General features: G+C 41.8%; 1 protein-coding gene across 1 annotated transcript in view; it reads right to left on the bottom strand.

The window, feature by feature from the left end:
• The window catches only part of LRP5 (LDL receptor related protein 5), a 206,645-nt gene that overhangs the window by 134,941 nt on the left and 50,605 nt on the right, over window positions 1-21,099 (bottom strand). Inside the window, exon 2 of the mRNA XM_063438121.1 lies at window positions 5,589-5,979. Within this exon, the coding sequence (XP_063294191.1) occupies window positions 5,589-5,979 (391 nt within the window). The remainder of the gene's footprint in view (window positions 1-5,588; window positions 5,980-21,099) is intronic.

Here is a 21,099-nt window from a genome sequence, read left to right as displayed (position 1 = left end):
TCTCTGCCCCCCCACTCCACTGTAACCCCTTCTCTGCCCCCCCCACTCCACTGTAACCCCTTCCCTGTCTGCCCCCCACTGTAACCCCTTCTCTGCCTGCCCCCCTCCCCCCACTGTAACCCCTTCTCTGCCTGCCCCCCTCCCCCCACTGTAACCCCTTCTCTGCCTGCCCCCTCCCCCCACTGTAACCCCTTCTCTGCCTGCCCTCCCCCAATGTAACCCCTTCTCTGTCTGCCCCCCTCCCCCCTGTAACCCCTTCTCTGCCTGCCCCCTCCCCCCAATGTAACCCCTTCTCTGCCTGCCCCCCTCCCCCCAATGTAACCCCTTCTCTGTCTGCCCCCCTCCCCCTGTAACCCCTTCTCTGCCTGCCCTCCTCCCCCCCACTGTAACCCCTTCTCTGTCTGCCCCCTTCCCCCCAATGTAACCCCTTCTCTGTCTGCCCCCCGTAACCCCTTCTCTGCCTGCCCTCCTCCCCCCCACTGTAACCCCTTCTCTGCCTGCCCCCTCCCCCCACTGTAACCCCTTCTCTGCCTGCCCTCCACCCCCCACTGTAACCCCATCTCTGCCTGCCCTCCCCCTGTAACCCCTTCTCTGCCTGCCCTCCTCCCCTGTAACCCCTTCTCTGCCTGCCCTCCACCCCCCACTGTAACCCCTTCTCTGCCTGCCCCCCTCCCCCCACTGTAACCCCTTCTCTGCCTGCCCCCTCCCCCCACTGTAACCCCTTCTCTGCCTGCCCTCCCCCAATGTAACCCCTTCTCTGTCTGCCCCCCTCCCCCCTGTAACCCCTTCTCTGCCTGCCCCCTCCCCCCAATGTAACCCCTTCTCTGCCTGCCCCCCTCCCCCCAATGTAACCCCTTCTCTGTCTGCCCCCCTCCCCCTGTAACCCCTTCTCTGCCTGCCCTCCTCCCCCCCACTGTAACCCCTTCTCTGTCTGCCCCCTTCCCCCCAATGTAACCCCTTCTCTGTCTGCCCCCCGTAACCCCTTCTCTGCCGGCCCCCCTCCCCCACTGTAACCCCTTCTCTGCCTGCCCTCCACCCCCCACTGTAACCCCTTCTCTGCCTGCCCTCCACCCCCCACTGTAACCCCATCTCTGCCTGCCCTCCCCCTGTAACCCCTTCTCTGCCTGCCCTCCTCCCCTGTAACCCCTTCTCTGCCTGCCCTCCACCCCCCACTGTAACCCCTTCTCTGCCTGCCCCTCTCCCCCTGTAACCCCTTCTCTGCCTACCCTCCCCCCACTGCAACCCCTTCTCTGCCTGCCCTCCCCCCCAACTGTAACCCCTTCTCCGTCTGCCCCCTCCCCCTGTAACCCCTTCTCTGTCTGCCCCCCTCCCCCTGTAACCCCTTCTCTGTCTGCCTGCCCTCCTCCCCCCCACTGTAACCCCTTCTCTGCCTGCCCTCCTCCCCCCCACTGTAACCCCTTCTCTGTCTGCCCCCTTCCCCCCCAATGTAACCCCTTCTCTGTCTCCCCCCCGTAACCCCTTCTCTGCCTGCCCTCCTCCCCCCCACTAACGCCTTCTCTGCCTGCCCTCCCCCCCCCGTAACCCCTTCTCTGCCTGCCCTCCTCCCCTGTAACCCCTTCTCTGCCTGCCCTCCTCCCCTGTAACCCCTTCTCTGCCTGCCCTCCACCCCCCACTGTAACCCCTTCTCTGCCTGCCCCTCTCCCCCCTGTAACCCCTTCTCTGCCTACCCTCCCCCCACTGCAACCCCTTCTCTGCCTGCCCTCCCCCCACTGCAACCCCTTCTCTGCCTGCCCTCCCCCCCACTGTAACCCCTTCTCTGCCTGCCCTCCCCCCCACTGTAACCCCTTCTCTGCCTGCCCTCCCCCCACTGTAACCCCTTCTCTGCCTGCCCTCCCCCCACTAACCCCTTCTCTGCCTGCCCTCCCCCCACTGTAACCCCTTCTCTGCCTGCCCTCCCCCCACTAACCCCTTCTCTGCCTGCCCTCCCCCCACTGTAACCCCTTCTCTGCCTGCCCTCCCCCCACTGTAACCCCTTCTCTGCCTGCCCTCCCCCCACTAACCCCTTCTCTGCCTGCCCTCCCCCCACTAACCCCTTCTCTGCCTGCCCTCCCCCCACTAACCCCTTCTCTGCCTGCCCTCCTCCCCCCTGTAACCCCTTCTCTGCCTGCCCTCCTCCCCCCTGTAACCCCTTCTCTGCCTGCCCTCCCCCCTGTAACCCCTTCTCTGCCTACCCTCCCCACTGTAACCCCTTCTCTGCCTACCCTCCCCACTGTAACCCCTTCTCTGCCTACCCTCCCCACTAACCCTTCTCTCCCTGCCCCTCCCCCACTGTAACCCCTTCTCTGCCTACCCCCCACTGTAACCCCTTCTCTGCCTACCCTCCCCACTGTAACCCCTTCTCTGCCTACCCTCCCCACTAACCCTTCTCTCCCTGCCCCTCCCCCACTGTAACCCCTTCTCTGCCTACCCCCCACTGTAACCCCTTCTCTGCCTACCCCCCCCACTGTAACCCCTTCTCTGCCTACCCCCCACTGTAACCCCTTCTCTCCCTGCCCCCCACTGTAACCCCTTCTCTCCCTGCCCCTCTCCCCACACTGTAACCTTTTCTCCCCCTGCCCCCCCCACTGTCGCCTTTTCTCCCCCTGCCCCCCCACACTGTAACCCTTTCTTCCCCTGCCTGCCCACTGTAACCCTTTCTCCCCCTGCCTGCCCACTGTAACCCTTTCTCCCCCTGCCTGCCCACTGTAACCCTTTCTCCCCCTGCCTGCCCACTGTAACCCTTTCTCCCCCTGCCCGCCCACTGTAACCCTTTCTCCCCCTGCCCGCCCACTGTAACCCTTTCTCCCCCTGCCCGCCCACTGTAACCCTTTCTCACACTGCCCCCCACACTGTTACCAGTACACACTCCCTCCCACACTGTCACCCTCACCTCCTGTCTCTGCGTGTCCTTTTGTGTCGGTGTGTGTGTGTGTATTTGTGTGTATTTGTGTGTCTGTGTGTATCTGTGTACATGAGTGTCTGTGTATCTGTGTGTGGGAAACTAAGTGTCATTGTGTGTATCGCTGTGTCAATGTGTGTATTTGTGTGTCTGTGTGTGTGTTTACACTGCACACATACTCCATACAAAAACCATGCTTACATTAAAACACACATTGTGTATATGTATATTTTATAAACACAATATACACACACACTGCATCCACTACACACACACACACACTGCAATCAAACACAAACATTACATACAAACACACCCCTGCATTAAAACACTAAAATGATCTACAAACACCCCTTCATTCAAACACCAACACTACACACAAAAAGCACACCTGCATTTAAAGTCCTACACTACATATACAAACACCCCTGCATTCAGACGCAAGCATTACAAACAAGTACACCACTACATTCCAATAGCAACAGTACATACAAATACACCCATACATGCACACATATACTTAATACAAAAACATGCTTACATTCAAACACTGCTCACAAATATAACCCTGCAATGATGTGCAAATGGTAGATCTCCATCTGGCATATAATTGTTGAAGTTCTCCGACAGATGGAGATCTACCTTTTGGCCACACTTTCACTAGATGGGGGCCCAGAAAACATACTTGCACCACGGTCCTCTCTACATTAGTTCCACCACTAGGATAATCAACGTGAGGTGCCTGGATGAAAGAGCAGGACAACAACATTTCTGATTCTGAGTCTGTGAGTAAGCAGTTGTATGTCTCTAAAACTGATGTGTAAAGTTTCTGCCTCTAAAACTGCCATGATATATCAAAATTATGCCTCTAAAACTGCCATGTTATGCCGGTGTGCCAATTGTATGCATCTGACTGTTTGCAATGGTGTGCCAATTGACTGCTTCTGAAACTGATTGCCATGATGTGCCACGTTTATGCATCTAAAAGTGATTGCCATGATATGCCAAGTTTATGCATCTAAAGCGGATTGCCATGGTGTGCCAAGTTTATGTATTTAAAGCTGTCATGATGTTCCAATTGTATGCCTCTAAAACTGACTGCAATGATGTACCAATTTTATGCATCTAAAACTGATTGCAATGGTATGCCAATTGTATGCATCTAAAGCGGATTGCCATGGTGTGCATCTAAAGCGGATTTCCACGGTGTGCCAATTGTATGCTTCTGAAGCTGATTGCCATGATGTGCCAAGTTTATGCATCTAAAAGTGATTGCCATGATATGCCAAGTTTATGCATCTAAAGCTGATTACCATGGTGTGACAATTTTATGCATCTGTTTGCGATGGTGTGCCAATTGAATGCTTCTGAAACTGATTGCCATGATGTGCCACGTTTATGCATCTAAAAGTGATTGCCATGATATGCCAAGTTTATGCATCTAAAGCTGATTGCCATGGTGTGCCAAGTTTATGTATTTAAAGCTGTCATGATGTTCCAATTGTATGCCTCTAAAACTGATTGCAATGATGTACCAATTGTATGCATCTAAAACTGATTGCAATGGTATGCCAATTGTATGCATCTAAAGCGGATTGCCATGGTGTGCCAATTGTATGCATCTAAAGCGGATTTCCACGGTGTGCCAATTGTATGCTTCTGAAGCTGATTGCCATGATGTGCCAAGTTTATGCATCTAAAGCTGATTGCCATGGTGTGCCAAGTTTATGTATTTAAAGCTGTCATGATGTTCCAATTGTATGCCTCTAAAACTGATTGCCATGATGTACCAATTGTATGCATCTAAAACTGATTGCAATGGTATGCCAATTGTTTGCATCTTAAGCGAATTGCCATGGTGTGCCAATTGTATGCATCTAAAGCGGATTGCTATAGTTTGCCAATTATATGCTTCTAAAGCGGTTTGCCATGGTGTGCCAATTGTATGCCTCTGAAGCTGATTGCCATGGTGTACCAATTTTATGCATCTAAAGCTGATTGCAATGGTATGCCAATTGTATGCATCTAAAGCGGATTGCCATGGTGTGCCAATTGTATGCATCTAAAGCGGATTTCCACGGTGTGCCAATTGTATGCATCTAAAGCTGGTTGCTATAGTTTGCCAATTGTATGCCTCTAAAGCGGTTTGCCATGGTGTGCCAATCGTATGCCTCTGAAGCGGATTGCCATGGTGTTCACTTTTTAAAATACGCATTAAAAGCAAGTGGGTCTCGAAAAATTACCATTTTGAAAAGTGGGTCTCGGCCCATAAAAGTTTGGGAAGCCCTGTCCTAGAAGTTACTGACAAAAGAAAAATGAATAACTGAACTCCCTGGATAGTCCAGCACCCTCATTATATATCTAAACTAGTTGTTTCTCAGTGGGCAGACCCCGGGGGGGGGATCAGAGGGGGTTGGTCTGGCAGTCTATTGCCCACTCTATGAAATTACTTGTGTCCAGCTCAGGTGATGGCTATCTAGATGTTTTATGGTCTAGGCCTGGTGCAAGATCAAAGACCACAATAAAGGTCATCCCACGGTTTACCAAAAAAAAAAAAAAAAACAACTCTTAATATATAAACACACATCAAACAAGAACTCATGCTTTTGGCATGACAACTAGATTGTTGGGGAATCCCCTGCGCCCCATTTTCGTCCCTTCTGATAGATACATTCAGACAAAAACTTACCCATGAGCTGGGTCCAGGGCAATGGCCCTTGGTTGATCGAGATCTTGCCAGAAGAGGACATTTCTGTAAGTTCCATTCAGGTTAGCCACTTCTATCCTGTTAGTTTCAGAGTCTGTCCAATACAACTTTTTGCCAATCCAATCGCATGCCAGCCCATCTGGAGACACCAACCCAGAAATAACAACATTCTGCAAGTTCCCACTCTGATTATAAACGGTTTCTTTTATAGATTCTTCACTGATATCCGTCCAGTAAATAATGCCCTGTGAGTAGTGGAAATCGACTGCAGCAGCATCTTCTAAGCCGCTTACCACGACAGATTCCAACTTAGACCCTCCTGCGTCGACCATCCGGACATCCCGCCGGTTAGCAAAGAGCAATAGTGGAGATCCTGAGGATAAAAATGAATAAATACATTAGTAATATATAATGACAATCACATCAAGACATAATTTGGAATTCCGTAATAATAAATACCACAAACTATAACATTCCAAATCACATCCTCCCCTTCTCTTCTGTAATACGGTGAAGCATTGTCTCTAAATGTCCCAGAAAATATTATCTATGCTGCTATGTCACAAAAAACACATATTAGGACAGAAGATACATCTACGCACTCGCAATCTAAAAGCATGGGGCTTATTCTGCATTGGTTTCCTGCAGAGGACAGCAGTGTCTGTCCAAGGCTTCTTAGACCCTTCCACTTTATCGTGGTGTGCCATCTCTGCTGTCTGGCTGTACTATGCAAAATAACTGTAGGCAGTAACACATTTTATTAATATGACTGAAAATGTCATGCTGTACCTCTGACCTCTGCAGGACATTGATGTATATGTTTGCGGTTTAAGTAGTATGATAATTTGTATTTCTTTTATAACCATTTCCAGTCCTCAAGCACAAATGAGCGAAGGGGAATCAATTAGTTTCTCTGTCACTCTGACGGATCCACCTGTGCTTGTGAAAGAATAATTTCATGAACTGCCTTGGGGAGGGGGGGGATGAGTCACTAAAGAATTCAGTTTTGTTGGATAATATAACTGGCCTGAGAATCAGTAACGCTAGTCTTAAAGAAACAGGAAACACCAGCGTTTTCCCGAGAATAAGTCAATCAAGCTGGGATTTTACTCACTGTGTAGGGATTTTGATAATAGGGCTGTTTCAAATACAAACACTACTAGAACACAGACTGCACTGCTAGCTGGGACCCTGTGTACCTGGGGAAAGTGATTTAAAGGGACCCAGCACACTTCATCCCAATGAAGTGGTCAGGCCGCCTGGAGGGCAGCTGAAAACATTGCCGTCCTGCAGAATGACAATGTTTACATTGTAGGGTTTAAGTGTCTCTAGTGGCTGTCACTCAGGCAACAACTACAGGGGCTTCCCCAGATGGTCCTGAAATCACTAGTCTCCCAATGCTTTCCTATGGGAAATCTCGATAATCTCAGCCAAAGAGGCAGGACAAGTCGTGGAGACCTGTGAGGGAGAAAGGTTAAGCAGAACTACTTTTTTTTTCCTTTCAGGTGAGGGCCGTTTTTCTAAACACTTGTACTCCTAAATGTATTGTGTTCCTTTAAGCATACGAATATATTGGTGCAGGCACCGAACACAGTCTTTTTGAGAGAGAGAGTGAGAGAGAGAGTGAGAGAGTGAGAGCGAGAGAGTGAGAGAGCGAGAGAGTGAGAGAGTGAGAGAGCGAGAGAGTGAGCTGTGCTAAGAGGATAAATCACAACGGAAACTACTGGAATGCCTCTCTACATTTAAAACTTTGCCCACAAAATGCACCTACTTTTCTTTGGTAAGTCTCCTCCTTAGAGTTATCAATTCTAGCGACATTTTCCAAGATTTGAAGACTAAACACTACAGATGTTGTTGGAGCCCACTTCTCATTCCAAATATCCAAAACCAGTCTAAAAGCGCAGATTAACCCCTTAAGGACACATGACATGTGTGACATGTCATGATTCCCTTTTATTCCAGAAGTTTGGTCCTTAAGTGGTTAATAAGAAATGTTGGTAAATGACTGCATACATGTAAATCAGTGGGTGGGGTTAATGTAACTAGAATGACAGCAATATGTGACTGTATGTATGGGGGTATGTAACAGGTTGGAAGTATGCCTTCACGGATACATACCAGTCACTGCTATTGGGATTACCAAAAATAATTGAGAAAATGCACTGCAGATAGCTTCCTGACCCCAGCTACCACCAGTTTATTGGCCTTCACCAGAATAATTCGTACAAAGAGATATTTTAAAGAAACACTATAGGGTCAAGAACTCAATTATGTTTTCCAGACCCTATAGTGTTAATACTCCCATTTAGGTGGCTTGCCCCCCCTTAAACTCCTTAAACAGTAAGAAAACTAACCTTATTTCCAGCACCGCGTGGGTCCGCCACCTCTGGCCCCACCCTCGACCTGCAGTGCTGACCTCATCAGAATTAATAGATTTCGGCAAATCCAATGCTTTCCCATAGGGAAAGCTTTGGATTGGCTGAAATCTGCAAGGAGGAGGGATGAGGTGGGGGCGGGCCAAACAATGGGTGAGCCAAACTGCACCTCATAGAGATATGTTGAATCAATGCATCTCTATGAGGAAAGATCAGTGTCTCCATGCAGAGGATGGAGACACTGAATGGCAGTGCTACACTGTGCAGCACTGCGCCAGGAAGCACCTCCAGTGACCATCTGAGGAGTGACCACTTGAGGTGTCCTTAGGGGGCAATGTAAACACTGCCCTTTCTCTAAAAACGCAATGTTTACATGAAAATGCCTGAAGGAGATGATTATACTCACCAGAAAAAAAATATATATTAAGCTGTAGTTGCTCTGGAGACTATAGTGTCCCTTTAATATAACTGGCCATTTTCTATTATCTCGAAAAAGAAGTAAGAAGCAGACAGGCCACCACTTGTCTAGTGTAAATTTATTGCGTGTCTAGTCACAGTGAAAAGGGCATTGACTTACATTATTATTACAGTATAATCTAAAAAAAGCAGCTTGCTGTCCGATTAAGCAAGCATTGCAGTGCAAACAGTGAGGTGTCAGAATAATCTGGTTCTATAAACCTTGTGCAAATGAAATTTAGCAAAGGAAGCACCAATAAAAAAAAAGCACAAGTACTACTTCCCCTGGTTAAAGCAAACATTCAGACTGTGCCTGGATTTAGCTCTTTAATGGATTTATTGTGTATTCAATGCAGCGCACTGCGCGATTGGTCATTTAACAGTGGAAAAAAATAGCCATGTAGGGATTAAAGTATAGCTCTAATTAAATAGAAAAAAAGGTATTGGTGAAAAAAATGCAAGGAATCGGGTTTTAATATACATCTTATATCGAACACAGAAATCTGTTAAATAAAACATTACCTCTGGTGAAATTCAGATGGAAAAGATTTCCACCAATGAATGATTTTGGAAGGATACACCTTTTAATGTGATGACACGTGTGAGGTTCTCAAATTTCATGTTTGAAGGCTAGTTACTAGTTAGGAACCAAATACCTGAATAATTAGAAACCCACATATATTCTACTGCTTTAACAATTCTGTTAGAAAGTGTGAGACGGAAAAATTTAGTTTTTTTTTATGGCAGAAAAGAAAAATGTCTGTTCCTTCAACTAATATAACACACTCGAGAAGATCCTATATAAGTGTGTAGTTTATTACCGGTACATACTCAGATCTTTAGATACTTGAATTCCAGATTCCAGAGTTACTAGCAGAGGAAGCAGAATTGTCTCTGGCCAATTTTATTTCAGCTTGACATAAAGCATTCAAAGAATTTCCTATAGAAAACTGTTTGTGTTTCAGAGTGGCTCAGTATTAAAAGGGACACTATAGTCACCAGAACAACTACAGCTTAACCCGTTAACGCCGTTACAGCGTTCTATGCCGTCCCGCATTTAGTGGGCTTTAAAGCCGTTGCGGCGGCATAGAACGCCGTCACGGATTTGACCCCTGGAGCGCCCGGGATACTTACCTCTTAAAGAGCGATCACATGGCTCCTATAGCTGGCTGTGGATCTGCCAGCAGTGGGACTGTCTAAAATGTCAGACAGTCCCCCTGCTGGTGGGAAAGTAAAAACAAATAAAATATTAGACATGTTATAAAATAAAATAAATCTATTATATATATGTAACGTCATACATAGTGTATTTTAATATTAATATAAGCACATATATTAGTATTAAAATACACTTAGAATGACGTTACATATATAATATGTATATATATTATATATATGATATATACACATATATTATATATACACACACGTATAATTATAATAATAAATAAATAAAATAATACAATTAATAAATAAAATATTGAAACAAAATTTTATATAAATTATATATTCATATGTAATTTCATTCTAACTGTATTTTGTTATTAATATATATTGGTAACAAAATACACTTAGAATGACATTCTATATATATCTATATATAAAATACAAATAACCGCAAATATATATATATATATATATATATAAATACATATAATTACATAAAAGATTACATTAGTATACACGTAGAATTTAGATACACACATATACATATATATTAAAATTCTACATGTATATTTAAGTAATCTTTTAACATAATTATGTGATTTGATTAATTCACATTTGATTGACATACCTGACAACACAGGGAGAAAGTGCAGAGAATTTAATTCTCAAGCACTATATTTGACCCTGTAACTCTCCAAGACCCCATAAAACCTGTAAAAAGGGGGTACTGTTTTACTCGGGAGACTTCACCGAACTCAAATATTAGTGTTTCAAACTGGTAAATTGTATTACAACGATGATATTTTAAGTAAAAGTGAAGTTTTTTGCATTTTTTACAAACGAACGGCACTTTTATGGACTATATTATTGTTGTAATATGTTTTACCGTTTTAAAACACTAATATTTGTGTTTAGTGAAGTCTCCCGAGAATAACAGTACCCCCCATGTACAGGTTTTATGGTGTTTTAGAAAGTTAGAGAGTTGCATATAAGGCTTGCATTTCATTTTCTTGACATTGAAATTTGCCAGATTGGTTATGTTGCCTTTGAGAGCGTATGGTAGCCCAGGAATGAGAATTACCCCCATGATGGCATACCATTTGCAAAAGTAGACAACCCAAGGTATTGCAAGTGGGGTATGTCCAGTCTTTCTTAGTAGCCACTTAGTCACAAACACTGGCCAAATATTCGTTTTTTGCTTTTTTCACACAAAACCAAATATGAACGCTAACTTTGGCCAGTGTTAGTGACTAAGTGGCTACTAACAAAGACTAAACATACCCCACTTTCAATACCTTGGGTTGTCTACTTTTCCAAATGGTAAGCCATTATGGGGGTAATTCTCATTCCTGGGCTACCACACCGTCTCAAAGGTAACATTACTAATCTGGCAAATTTTAATTTGAAAATTTGAACGTTATTTGAAACTATATTTGACCCTGTAACTTTCCAAAACACCATAAAACCTGTTAATGGGAGGTACTGTTGTACTCGTGAGACATCACTGATTACAAATATGTGCATTTTTTTTGCAGTAAAATCTAACAGTATTATGACATTCACAGCTAAAATGTCAGACGGAAATACAAATTTAAAAACATCTTATTTTCTCAATTTTTTTTTTTAATTTTATTTATAATAAATTATGTTCCATATATGGATAGTTAATGGTAAATTAAAGCCCTGTTTCTCCTGAACAAAATGATATATAATAAGTGTGGGTGCACTTAATGTGACAGCGGTGAATTACGGTTGAACAGACATATATATAGCGCAAATTCCAGTTTTTGTTTACATTTTGTTTTGATCAGAACGTGCACTATTGACTCCGTCCTGAAGGGGTTAAGGTAGTTGTTCTGGTGAGTATAGTCAGTCCATACAGGCTTTTTGCTGTAAGCACTGCCTTTTCAGACATTAGGCAGTGTTTACATTGCTGCCTAAGGACACCTAAGGACACCTACAGTGAGTTCAGTGTAAAGTGCAGGGAAACGGGTCAGTGATGATCCTCTTCACCCTGTAAAAAAAAAAAAAAAAAAAAAAAAAAAAATTGTAAATCCCACCCCCCCTTTCCCCTGCTTTAATAAAATGAAACCCTTCCCTGCCAATTGATCACTGCCTACAGTTATCAATTGACAGGGACTACATTTTACCGTGATATGATTTATTTTTTATTTTTTTTTAACCCCTAAGGGTTGAGTTTTATTTATTTTTTTTAACCCTCAGGGGTTAAATTTATTTTATTTATTAATTTAAATATTTTAAAATTATATATTTAGCTAGCTGGGATGGGTGGAAGTTAGTGGGGAATTTAGGAATTTGGAGTTAGGCTAGCTAGGGGTTACTATAGTTTAAAAAAGTGGAAAATACATAAAAAATGCTCATTAATTACCACTACACCTGGAACATACTAGCGAAAAAATGATCCCACGCTAAGGTTCAAAATATTCTTTAATAAAAAGTATGTGTTTGTGGGGTAGTTTAAAGGACCACTAGAGTGCCAGGAAAACATACTTGTTTTCCTGGCTCTATAGGGTCCTTGGTACCCCCTCATGGCCCCCCTCCCGCCGGGCTCTAGCGTGAGGAAGGGGTTAATCCCTTACCTTTTTTCCAGCGCCTGTTTCCCTCGGCGCTGGGGACTCTCCTCCTCCATTCCCAGTCATCTGCTGAATGCGCATGCGCGGCAGGAGCCGCGCGCACATTCAAGCAGTCCATAAGAAAGCATGCTCAATGCTTTCCTATGGGCGCTGGCGTCTCCTCACTGTGAAAAATCACAGTTAGAAGCGTGGAGGCGCCTCTAGCGGCTGTCAATGAGACAGCCACTAGAGGCTGGATTAACCCATATGTAAACATAGCAGTTTCTCTAAAACTGCTATGTTTACAGCAGAAAGGGTTAAACCTAGATGGACCTGGCACCCAGACCTCTTCATTAAGCTTAAGTGGTCTGGGTGCCTATATTGGTCCTTTAAATAACCAACCAGCTAAACTACTCCGAAATGAAACATTGACACAGCGTAAAACTTCAAAGTTAGAAAAAAACGGAATGGCTGCGTCTTAAATGTGCCCCTTCAACATCCACATATACCTGGCAAAGATACATACGGGGGTATTGTTTTACTCAGACAACATAGCTGAGCAACATATGAAGTATTAAACAGTTGTAGCACGCATAAGGTTTGCAAAATACACTGTGCAAATTCACTCAAAACACTTGGTACAAGCTAGCGGGAAAATGATCCTACGCTAAGGTTCAGAATATGCCTTTTGAAATACCCTGGGATGTCTTCTTTAAGAAATGGTATGCCTTTATTGTGTAGTTGTAATATGTAGCTTGCTCAAGTGCTCCAAAGTGTGAAACGGACGCATCAAAACCCTCCATGAAAATTGGAGAAAAAATAGTGACAAGTTAAGTCACAATATACGCCATATAAGAAACCCCTGGGTGTCTGCTTTATCAAATGGAAGCCCTTTGTGGAATTATTTGAATACTCACACTGATATAAATACCCCAAAATGAGACATAGGCTCGTCAAATCCATCTATGAAAATTCTAACTATAGAAACTGAAATAGCCTTGTCTCTTATATGGTATTGTAGCTTTACAGAAAAGTGCCAAAGGCATACAATGGGGGTATCGTTATACTCAGCAGATGTAGCTGAACAGAATATGGGGTTCTGTGCAGGAATAGCACACACCAGCTTTACGAAATACACATTACAAAAACCTTGTTATATGTGTATATGCCAAAATAGAGAAAACAAAACAGAATTTTACTCCAATATTTAGCAGAGATTGGCGATGAAATGGCTTCGTAAAAAGTGTCAAAATAACTCTAGGTAAATAGCCTGTGATGTCTACTTTATATAAAGATATACTTTCGTGTGGCAATTTAGTTGTTTTGTGATGGCTACTAAACCTACAAGACAAACATACCAACTTCACATTGAAAATCACATTGAAATTTTAGTTTAGTCCTTTTATTTTGTGACCTTTAACTTTCAAAATAAGCTGAAATCCTATACATATTAAGTACTCTATAAATCAAGACACATAAATGAATTTATTTTGAATTACTTTTTCTAAGCTGGACATATTATGCACACGCTATTATTGCCAGAACTGTGAAAAAAATGCTTTTGGTTTGTTTTTTTATATATTAATGAGAATTTATCTATGTATATGTCACGGTATATAATATATGTATATGTCACGGTATATAATATGTGTTGGTGCAAAAAATGAAAGATGTAAAAAAAAAAAATGCAAAAATTGCGTATATCCGTAAGTCCGTAGGTACGTCCAGTTTTTGAAGTTAAGTCCTCAAGGGGTTAATTAAAAACCAAATCGCTTGAAACATTAACAGTGAAGTATATTTTACTGGATATTAATGTCGATGTGAAGTTCTCGACACCTCACAAACCTCAAGACAGAAGGAGTGTGACTTCTACTAATACTGGGCAGGCTGAGAGTACACGTCTAGGTCGTGCCCTAAGAGTGATGGATCCTAACCTGCACAGTGCCAATTACAACATGCGATGCAATTATATCTCACAGTGCAACGTCTCAAATTCCCAAACTCTGAATCATTGCAACTTCAGTAACAGGCAAATATTCTTTGTTCTGGTATGCATTAGGTTACAGTGTCCATACCAGAAACTGTGCAGTGTTCTTCTTCTACAGAAACAGAACAGTGTTCTTATCCATCAGCCAAAGTCTACCATCTGAACATAACACCAGCATAGCATATATGAACAATGTAAGTATAAAAAAAAATATATATATATATATAAAAATACTTCTACAGATGTTCTTTCATCTGACTGCATGCAACATCGCCTGCTCAGCAAACAACCAACAGTTTGTGTTCTGGCTTCGTTCACTGTTCCACTAGTGAGAGATATTCATTTTCAGGCTACAAGAGACTGATCACATAAACCTGTCTGGGGAAATAAATACCAGCATAACTTTTATTTGACACACGGGATACATAGCTAGCATATAAAAATGTCATATGCAGAAATGTTGTGCATAGGAAATAAAAATGAAAAGCATGTAAAGTTACACCATTTTTATATTTAATTTATTTGCACCTTTAAATAAAAATATTTGGAAAATTAATAAAAAAAGTTTTACGGTGTCCATTTTATATTACAAATGTTTCACAGAGTGTCTGAAATGTTATAAAATAAAAATATATATATTTTTCTCACATTCAGTAGGTGGAAAAAATTGGTTATTTCTATTCGCTATTTTGTCACACCTACTGTATGTCAGAAAAATAGCATTTTTTTTTATTTTATAACAACATTTCAGACAGTGTGTGAAACATACAATGGACATCATATACTGTCTAAAACTTCATTTTCCAAATACTTTTTGCTCATAGGTATTTGTAAGGACGCTGATGGCATTATTTGCAGTACAGCTTACTAAAAGTGGCAGCAGAATGTAAAACATGTCTGCATTTGAGTACAATACCCACATACAGAAATACATCTAAATCATATATTTCGAAAATAAAGGTATTTAAAACCTAAATATCAATCTTTGCACTGCCAACGTAATGCCAACAGTGAAAAGGCAGAGTCCAGCAGCTGACTGTTTAGCAGACAGGGGACCTCAGCATGGTGGGTGGGGGCATACAGGAGGTGTTAATCCGCCTTTATACCAATGCTGGGTCACATTGACCCCGTAGGCATTTTTTAAACTATGTGCCGACTCGTTGCAGGTGCTGCCAGGGTTCAAATAGTAAAATAAATAAATGTGCCAGATGAATGGAATATAGGTGTTAAGACACTCACAGCTTAAATGGATGAAACCGCCGTTTAGCCGATCTTCCCCCTTTCAGAGACAGGCTCTATTACAGTATCCCTGAGGAAGTCCAGAGAAGGACGAAACGCGTTGGAATTGTTTTATTTTCGTTTTAAACCGAACTTTTATTTGTATTTTGTTTGGTGCTGCTATTGCTGTTCCTGATCCTGTATCCTGATTGGTCCAGTTGCTGCTTATGAATACCACCCAGTGTGGAGACATGCTGTTTTTACTTTGATACACTGTAAGTGCAATATATGCAATAAAATTGTTATTTTTTTATACAATCTGCACCATCCATTTTCTTTTCTCTATCTTTGGAGTGCATTAGAAGATTTATTACCATCTTCCACTGAGATTCATCGCTGGAGGTCTCTCATACTATCCAGTTCCCTAATTCAAAGGGAGATATGCCTGAATTCATCTTATTTTTGTGAGTTTTCTACCACCCATACTGCTCAGTGGTCTTTAGCAATATTACCCTATGTACTGTTCATATTTTTTACAGATACCATTTTGAGTTTTTTACATTTCTACATATCTTCAATTGGGATTATATGTATTTACATATCACTTTGGTGATTCACATTATTTTGTATCTTTCACATTATTTTGTACCTTTGTTTTTTTCTTCTCTTTTCTTGTCACAGTGTTTTTGAGTGTTTATAAGGGTACACTTGTAAACATAGGGTACTGTGTGCTATATAGTACTGACAGTTAACTTCTTGTTGTTCTATTACAGTGGACCATCAAACTCCCAAACGGAGTGCAAGGGAATGTGGTAAATCCACGAACAAAGAATCAGCCGAACTCCTTCCACGGCTAAAACAGGCAAAATAAATACTTCCAAGTAGCAATCCCCCCAAACACGAGACCAAGCTCCGTCTTGAGGGTAAAACAGGAATCTGCTTTAATGAGGGCTACCTGCCCGGTATTTATGCAGGTCTCCCACCTGGTGGACACAGCCCTAGGGGACCAAATGGAAGACTGGGACACATATCGTACAGTAGCCAATCACAGTGGCCCGGGTTTAAACACTCCCCTTTACACAAGTAAAACCCTCCTCTCTATCCTGGAGATAATTGGGAAGAAATCCAATTATCTCCAACGATAGAGGCAAACCGCCATCTTACATGGTATATTAAAAACACATAAAAATACATAACTATAAAAATACCGAATACATTGGATTCGTGTAACGTATCCCCAGATAGCCTGGGTCTGAGCGCATATTACTACCGAATAGCACTCAGACCCAATGCACACAGTTTAATCGCCATGGAGTGAAAGTCTTTCACATGTCTTTCGGTATACGATTGACTCCATGGGATGGCTATCTGGGTTAAGTCCATTCGTATAATCCAAACTCCCGAACGGACCGGTGTTTGTATGCCTCGACGATAAAGGAGGGCGATCGCCAGTTTCAGCGGTGTTCGGTAGGAAAAAGTGTCCGTTTATAGTTCCATAAGTTCTTCGTCGAACACTGCTGTTCATTCGCGTGTTTAAAATGGCCGCTGCCTCGTGGTCAGCATACAAACGACGACCACCCTGCATACGGTTAGAATGAAGAGGTGTCTGCGGTTAACCACAACGTTCTAATTGGGGCCAAGATGTTAACCAGCAGCACACTTCTCTTCTGGGTGGCCGTCCGTTCGGTAGTTTTGTTCGGTATAATCCTGCAATAAACGAACAGGGGCATACGGACAGGTAATTCCACGAATGGAGATAAAACAGACAAACCAGCAATAGTAGTTCTACAGATGGATCTGTCACAATAGGTATTGGTTTCGATATTCAAACTGATATTTATCAGTTCCTGATAAACCTTTAATGGTGGTGATTTTATAGATCCGAACTGATAAATAGATTATCGGCAGCAGATAACCGTCCTATGTAAATTACATTTCATCATTACCAACTCAACGCAGGTTGGCAATGATAGGGTACAAAATTCTGGAGTCGTAAAGGCAATGACTCATTATCCTGTAATCACTACACTAAGTTGTAGTAATTATGATGCTTACAGATAAATTATAATTATGTAACGTTTCCAACTACTAGTTTCAGTAATTTTAACCAGTTGTTTTTCTATCTCTTGTTGAAAAGCCATCCAAGAAAGAACATTTTTAATAATGTGTTAAAGTAGTAAAGACAGAACTGCACCTTTAAACATAAATAGCTGTGATCAAAAGCCATTGGCAGAATGTACACTATCAAGGATGCCAAGAAAACAAAAAAACTGATCAAAGCAAGCATATGTACATAAGCAAGGTAGCTGCCAGTCAGATTTTACTACACGACCCAAACATCTGGATCCATCAAGCATGGAAGCAAATAAAGGGAAAAGTATTGCACTCGCTTTACTTTCGTTGAAATAACAGATTATTTAGAGTTCAAATACAAAAATATATCATGTAGTATCCCTTTCTGTAGTTCCAGAAACAAAAAAAAACAACTTTTTTTTCCTTTAAATAAAAAGGTGTCATTATTGTGGGAGCCACCCTGAATATTTCAAGTGGTGAGTAAAATATACACGAGCGTTCAGCATTCTGATCTTCATTGTTCTTTCACTTCCTACAAGCGCAGGTGGGTGACCAGACTTCCGTGTAAGACACGCAAAGTGGAGACAGCACATTAAACCTGAACAAATCCGTCTCAAGTATTCTGACGGGAAAATGCCTTCAACATTGCAGAACAAAGGCTGGCCTTGAAATAGGAGCTCTCCATAGATAGAATGCTAAAAGGTATAGGTTTATATATCGGAAAAAAATCCACCAAAAAAAAAAAAAAAAATTGCTACTTTAAAGTGCACCTGTCATGCCTAACATGCCTAGGTGTCATTTTAACCAGTTCAAGACAAGATCCATCTTGGAACATGATCTGTCATGAATGGGTTATTCATGGCTAACGTATCTGCATACACAAAATAAGTTATAATATACTTTTAGTCACACCTCTGTTGATGGAAGTTTGCCTGTACTCTACGATTCTCAATAAAAGTTAAGTATTAGGATGCATACAAACAGTGGTCATTGAAGGAGTGTCGCTACGAATGTCAGCCCTATATAATATCCAAACACTAAAGAACTCGGCACAAATTAGTTCAAGGTCCACTGCAGGTTTATATAGGAATAAATGTGAACCTTTTGACTCAAAAGAGCCATTTTCCTTTTTTTTTTTTAAAGCTAAAATGTTGTTTACAATTATTCAGTAAACCTGCCTTGGACCTTTCCCCAATTTGAGCCCCGTCATATATCCTGTTGGACTTACTGAAGTAATCTTCCTTAGTCGAGAGGCACTTTTGTGGTTGTCTGGGCATGTGCCTTCTCATTTCTTTTGCTAATATTTTAAGCCCTATGTAACATGGCATATTCAAGCCCTTATTACCCCATGGTCTGACTAGTTGGAAACATGTCTCTAATACATATTTCAGGGTTTAGAAAGCAGCAGCAGCAGACAAGAGTGAAGAACCTTAGAAGCAAAATGGGTGGGTGTGGGCCATGGGAAGGTGGCAAAAAGAGCTGGGCACCCAATGTTGGTGGAGATAGAAAAAGGGGGAAAAAAGAGCAGACCTACTAATATGGTGAAGAATAGGTCAGATGGGACAAATTTTGGAAAAAGGAAATGATATAATGAAGATGTCTAAGGCTGATATGGTGGAGAGAAGGAGACTACTAAGGAACGGTTATCAAAAAGGGGCTATTTTAATCTTATGCTCAATATACAGAGATATTTATGACTGCCAATGAGTCAATAACAAAGATGATGAGATCATAGTCACATCATACCAATGCTGTTTGACAGTTCTATCGTTATCTTATCAATGAATGGGGCGATTATATCCTATGTTAAACAACAATGGTTTAGCCAGCACAGTCCTTCAGAAGAAAGGTTATTAACACTTTAATGGAAACATTGGACACTTTGCAAATTCAACAGCTACAAATATTTGAAAACACATTTCTAACAATTAAACACACCTGTCACCTATAAGCATCATCGATGCACTTAGTAATTTTGTCAGAAGCAACTGGGCTGCGGCCACCTAAATGGTCAAGTTTGTGTTCCTGACTCTAAAGTGTTCCTTTAATATTAGAGTGCTGCTTAAAATAATAAAGATGCTATATGCAGTTATAAAGGGAGACTGACAGTAGGACAAAAGCGCGTCTGGTAATAGCAACAGGAAGCTTTAATCCCCAAGCAATTATTAACTTTAGAAATTAACTGTTGTGAAAACAGCAGAATCAGATGGAGGAGTAAGAAAATCCTGAAGCACAAAGGAGGTGTGAATGAGTAAGACAAAAATACAGCCAGAGTAAGAAAAAGGAGATCAGGGTGAGAAAAAAAACACTATGTGAGCAAAAGAACTGAGTGATAAAGTGAAAAAAGGAGAATGGTGGAAGGGACGCACGGGCAAAAGATGGAGAGACGGTTATGGATGGAGGGAAAGATTTAGGCAGGATAGCAGTGTAGGGAGGAGGAGAAAAGATCATTGATATGAGGATGAATGAAGAATAGATAAATGGAAGAGTAAAAGGATGAAAACCCGATATTGGATTGAAAGGTAAGAAAATGCAAAATATTGGGGAATGGCAGAAGTGAGCCGGTAGGGACAGGGGATAGTTGCAGTGTTAATAAAACTGAGAAAAGAGACTGCCTGAATGGGGGTGGATGACAGAACAAAGACAAATCAGAATAAAGGAACAAGATAAGGGAGAACAAAGAGAAACACAGGACTAAAGGACACAACCAAAGGTCCAGGGTCATAATATTAAGAGTGAAAAGTGAAGAAGAACTGCTTAGAGGAGAGGGTAAAATGTAAAAAGAATGGTGAAAATAGAGAGGTACAGTTAAAAAAGCAATTAAAGTAAAATATGTGGAATGAAGTTTACATAATAGAGAATAAAATTACATATACAATTAACAAAAAAAAAGTATAAAACAATAGGAAGGCAAATATTTTCTGTACAGCAAATTCTTTAATAAAGTAAAATGTAAGGGTTAGGAATGCAAAGATTAATTTCTAACAATACAGTGTCCCACTGCCTCTGCTACTGCCCCCATCGATATGAAAGGCATAAAAAAAAAAAGTGACAAAATGTTTTAAATACTTACCGATTCCTGCGCCGAGGTCTTTTGGCGCTGGATCTGTTGTTGCATCCTCCTCCGACGTCAGTGTGCGCATTAGGTCTTATAGGGTACTATAGGTTTTTGGAAGACGCTGGAGGTCCTCATGCAAAGCATGAGGATGTCCAGCGTCGTTTGATAGTCAAACTCAGTCAAAACTGTGAAAGGCTAGGAAGCACCCCTCAAGCCACTGGAGGCTTTCTTAACCATACTGGTTATTCCTTTCCCTTTCATATAAAACAAAAACTTGCTGACGGTTAGTTTATTGCGCATACTGCCTTCTTGATTTACTTCAACCTCAAGTTGGGGTCACCTGTAATTGAACTAAATGCCTCTATATATTTGTGCTGTTGTCTTTGTGACCATATTGTAACTGTAGTACGCTTTCCTTTTTGTATTTCGATTGCCAACTGTCGGTATGCTTCAATAAATAATGAATAAAAATTATTTATATATATATATATATATATATATATATTTTTTTTTTTTTAAAAGAACACAAATACTACAACAACAACAAAAAACTAACAGTGGAGAACAATAGGTTTGCCCTATGTGT

This window comes from Pelobates fuscus, chromosome 12 (assembly GCF_036172605.1).
Source record: "Pelobates fuscus isolate aPelFus1 chromosome 12, aPelFus1.pri, whole genome shotgun sequence".
Lineage (NCBI taxonomy): Eukaryota > Metazoa > Chordata > Amphibia > Anura > Pelobatidae > Pelobates > Pelobates fuscus.
Note: the sequence above shows the minus strand (reverse complement) of the source record. Positions and strands in the feature narration are given on the sequence as shown.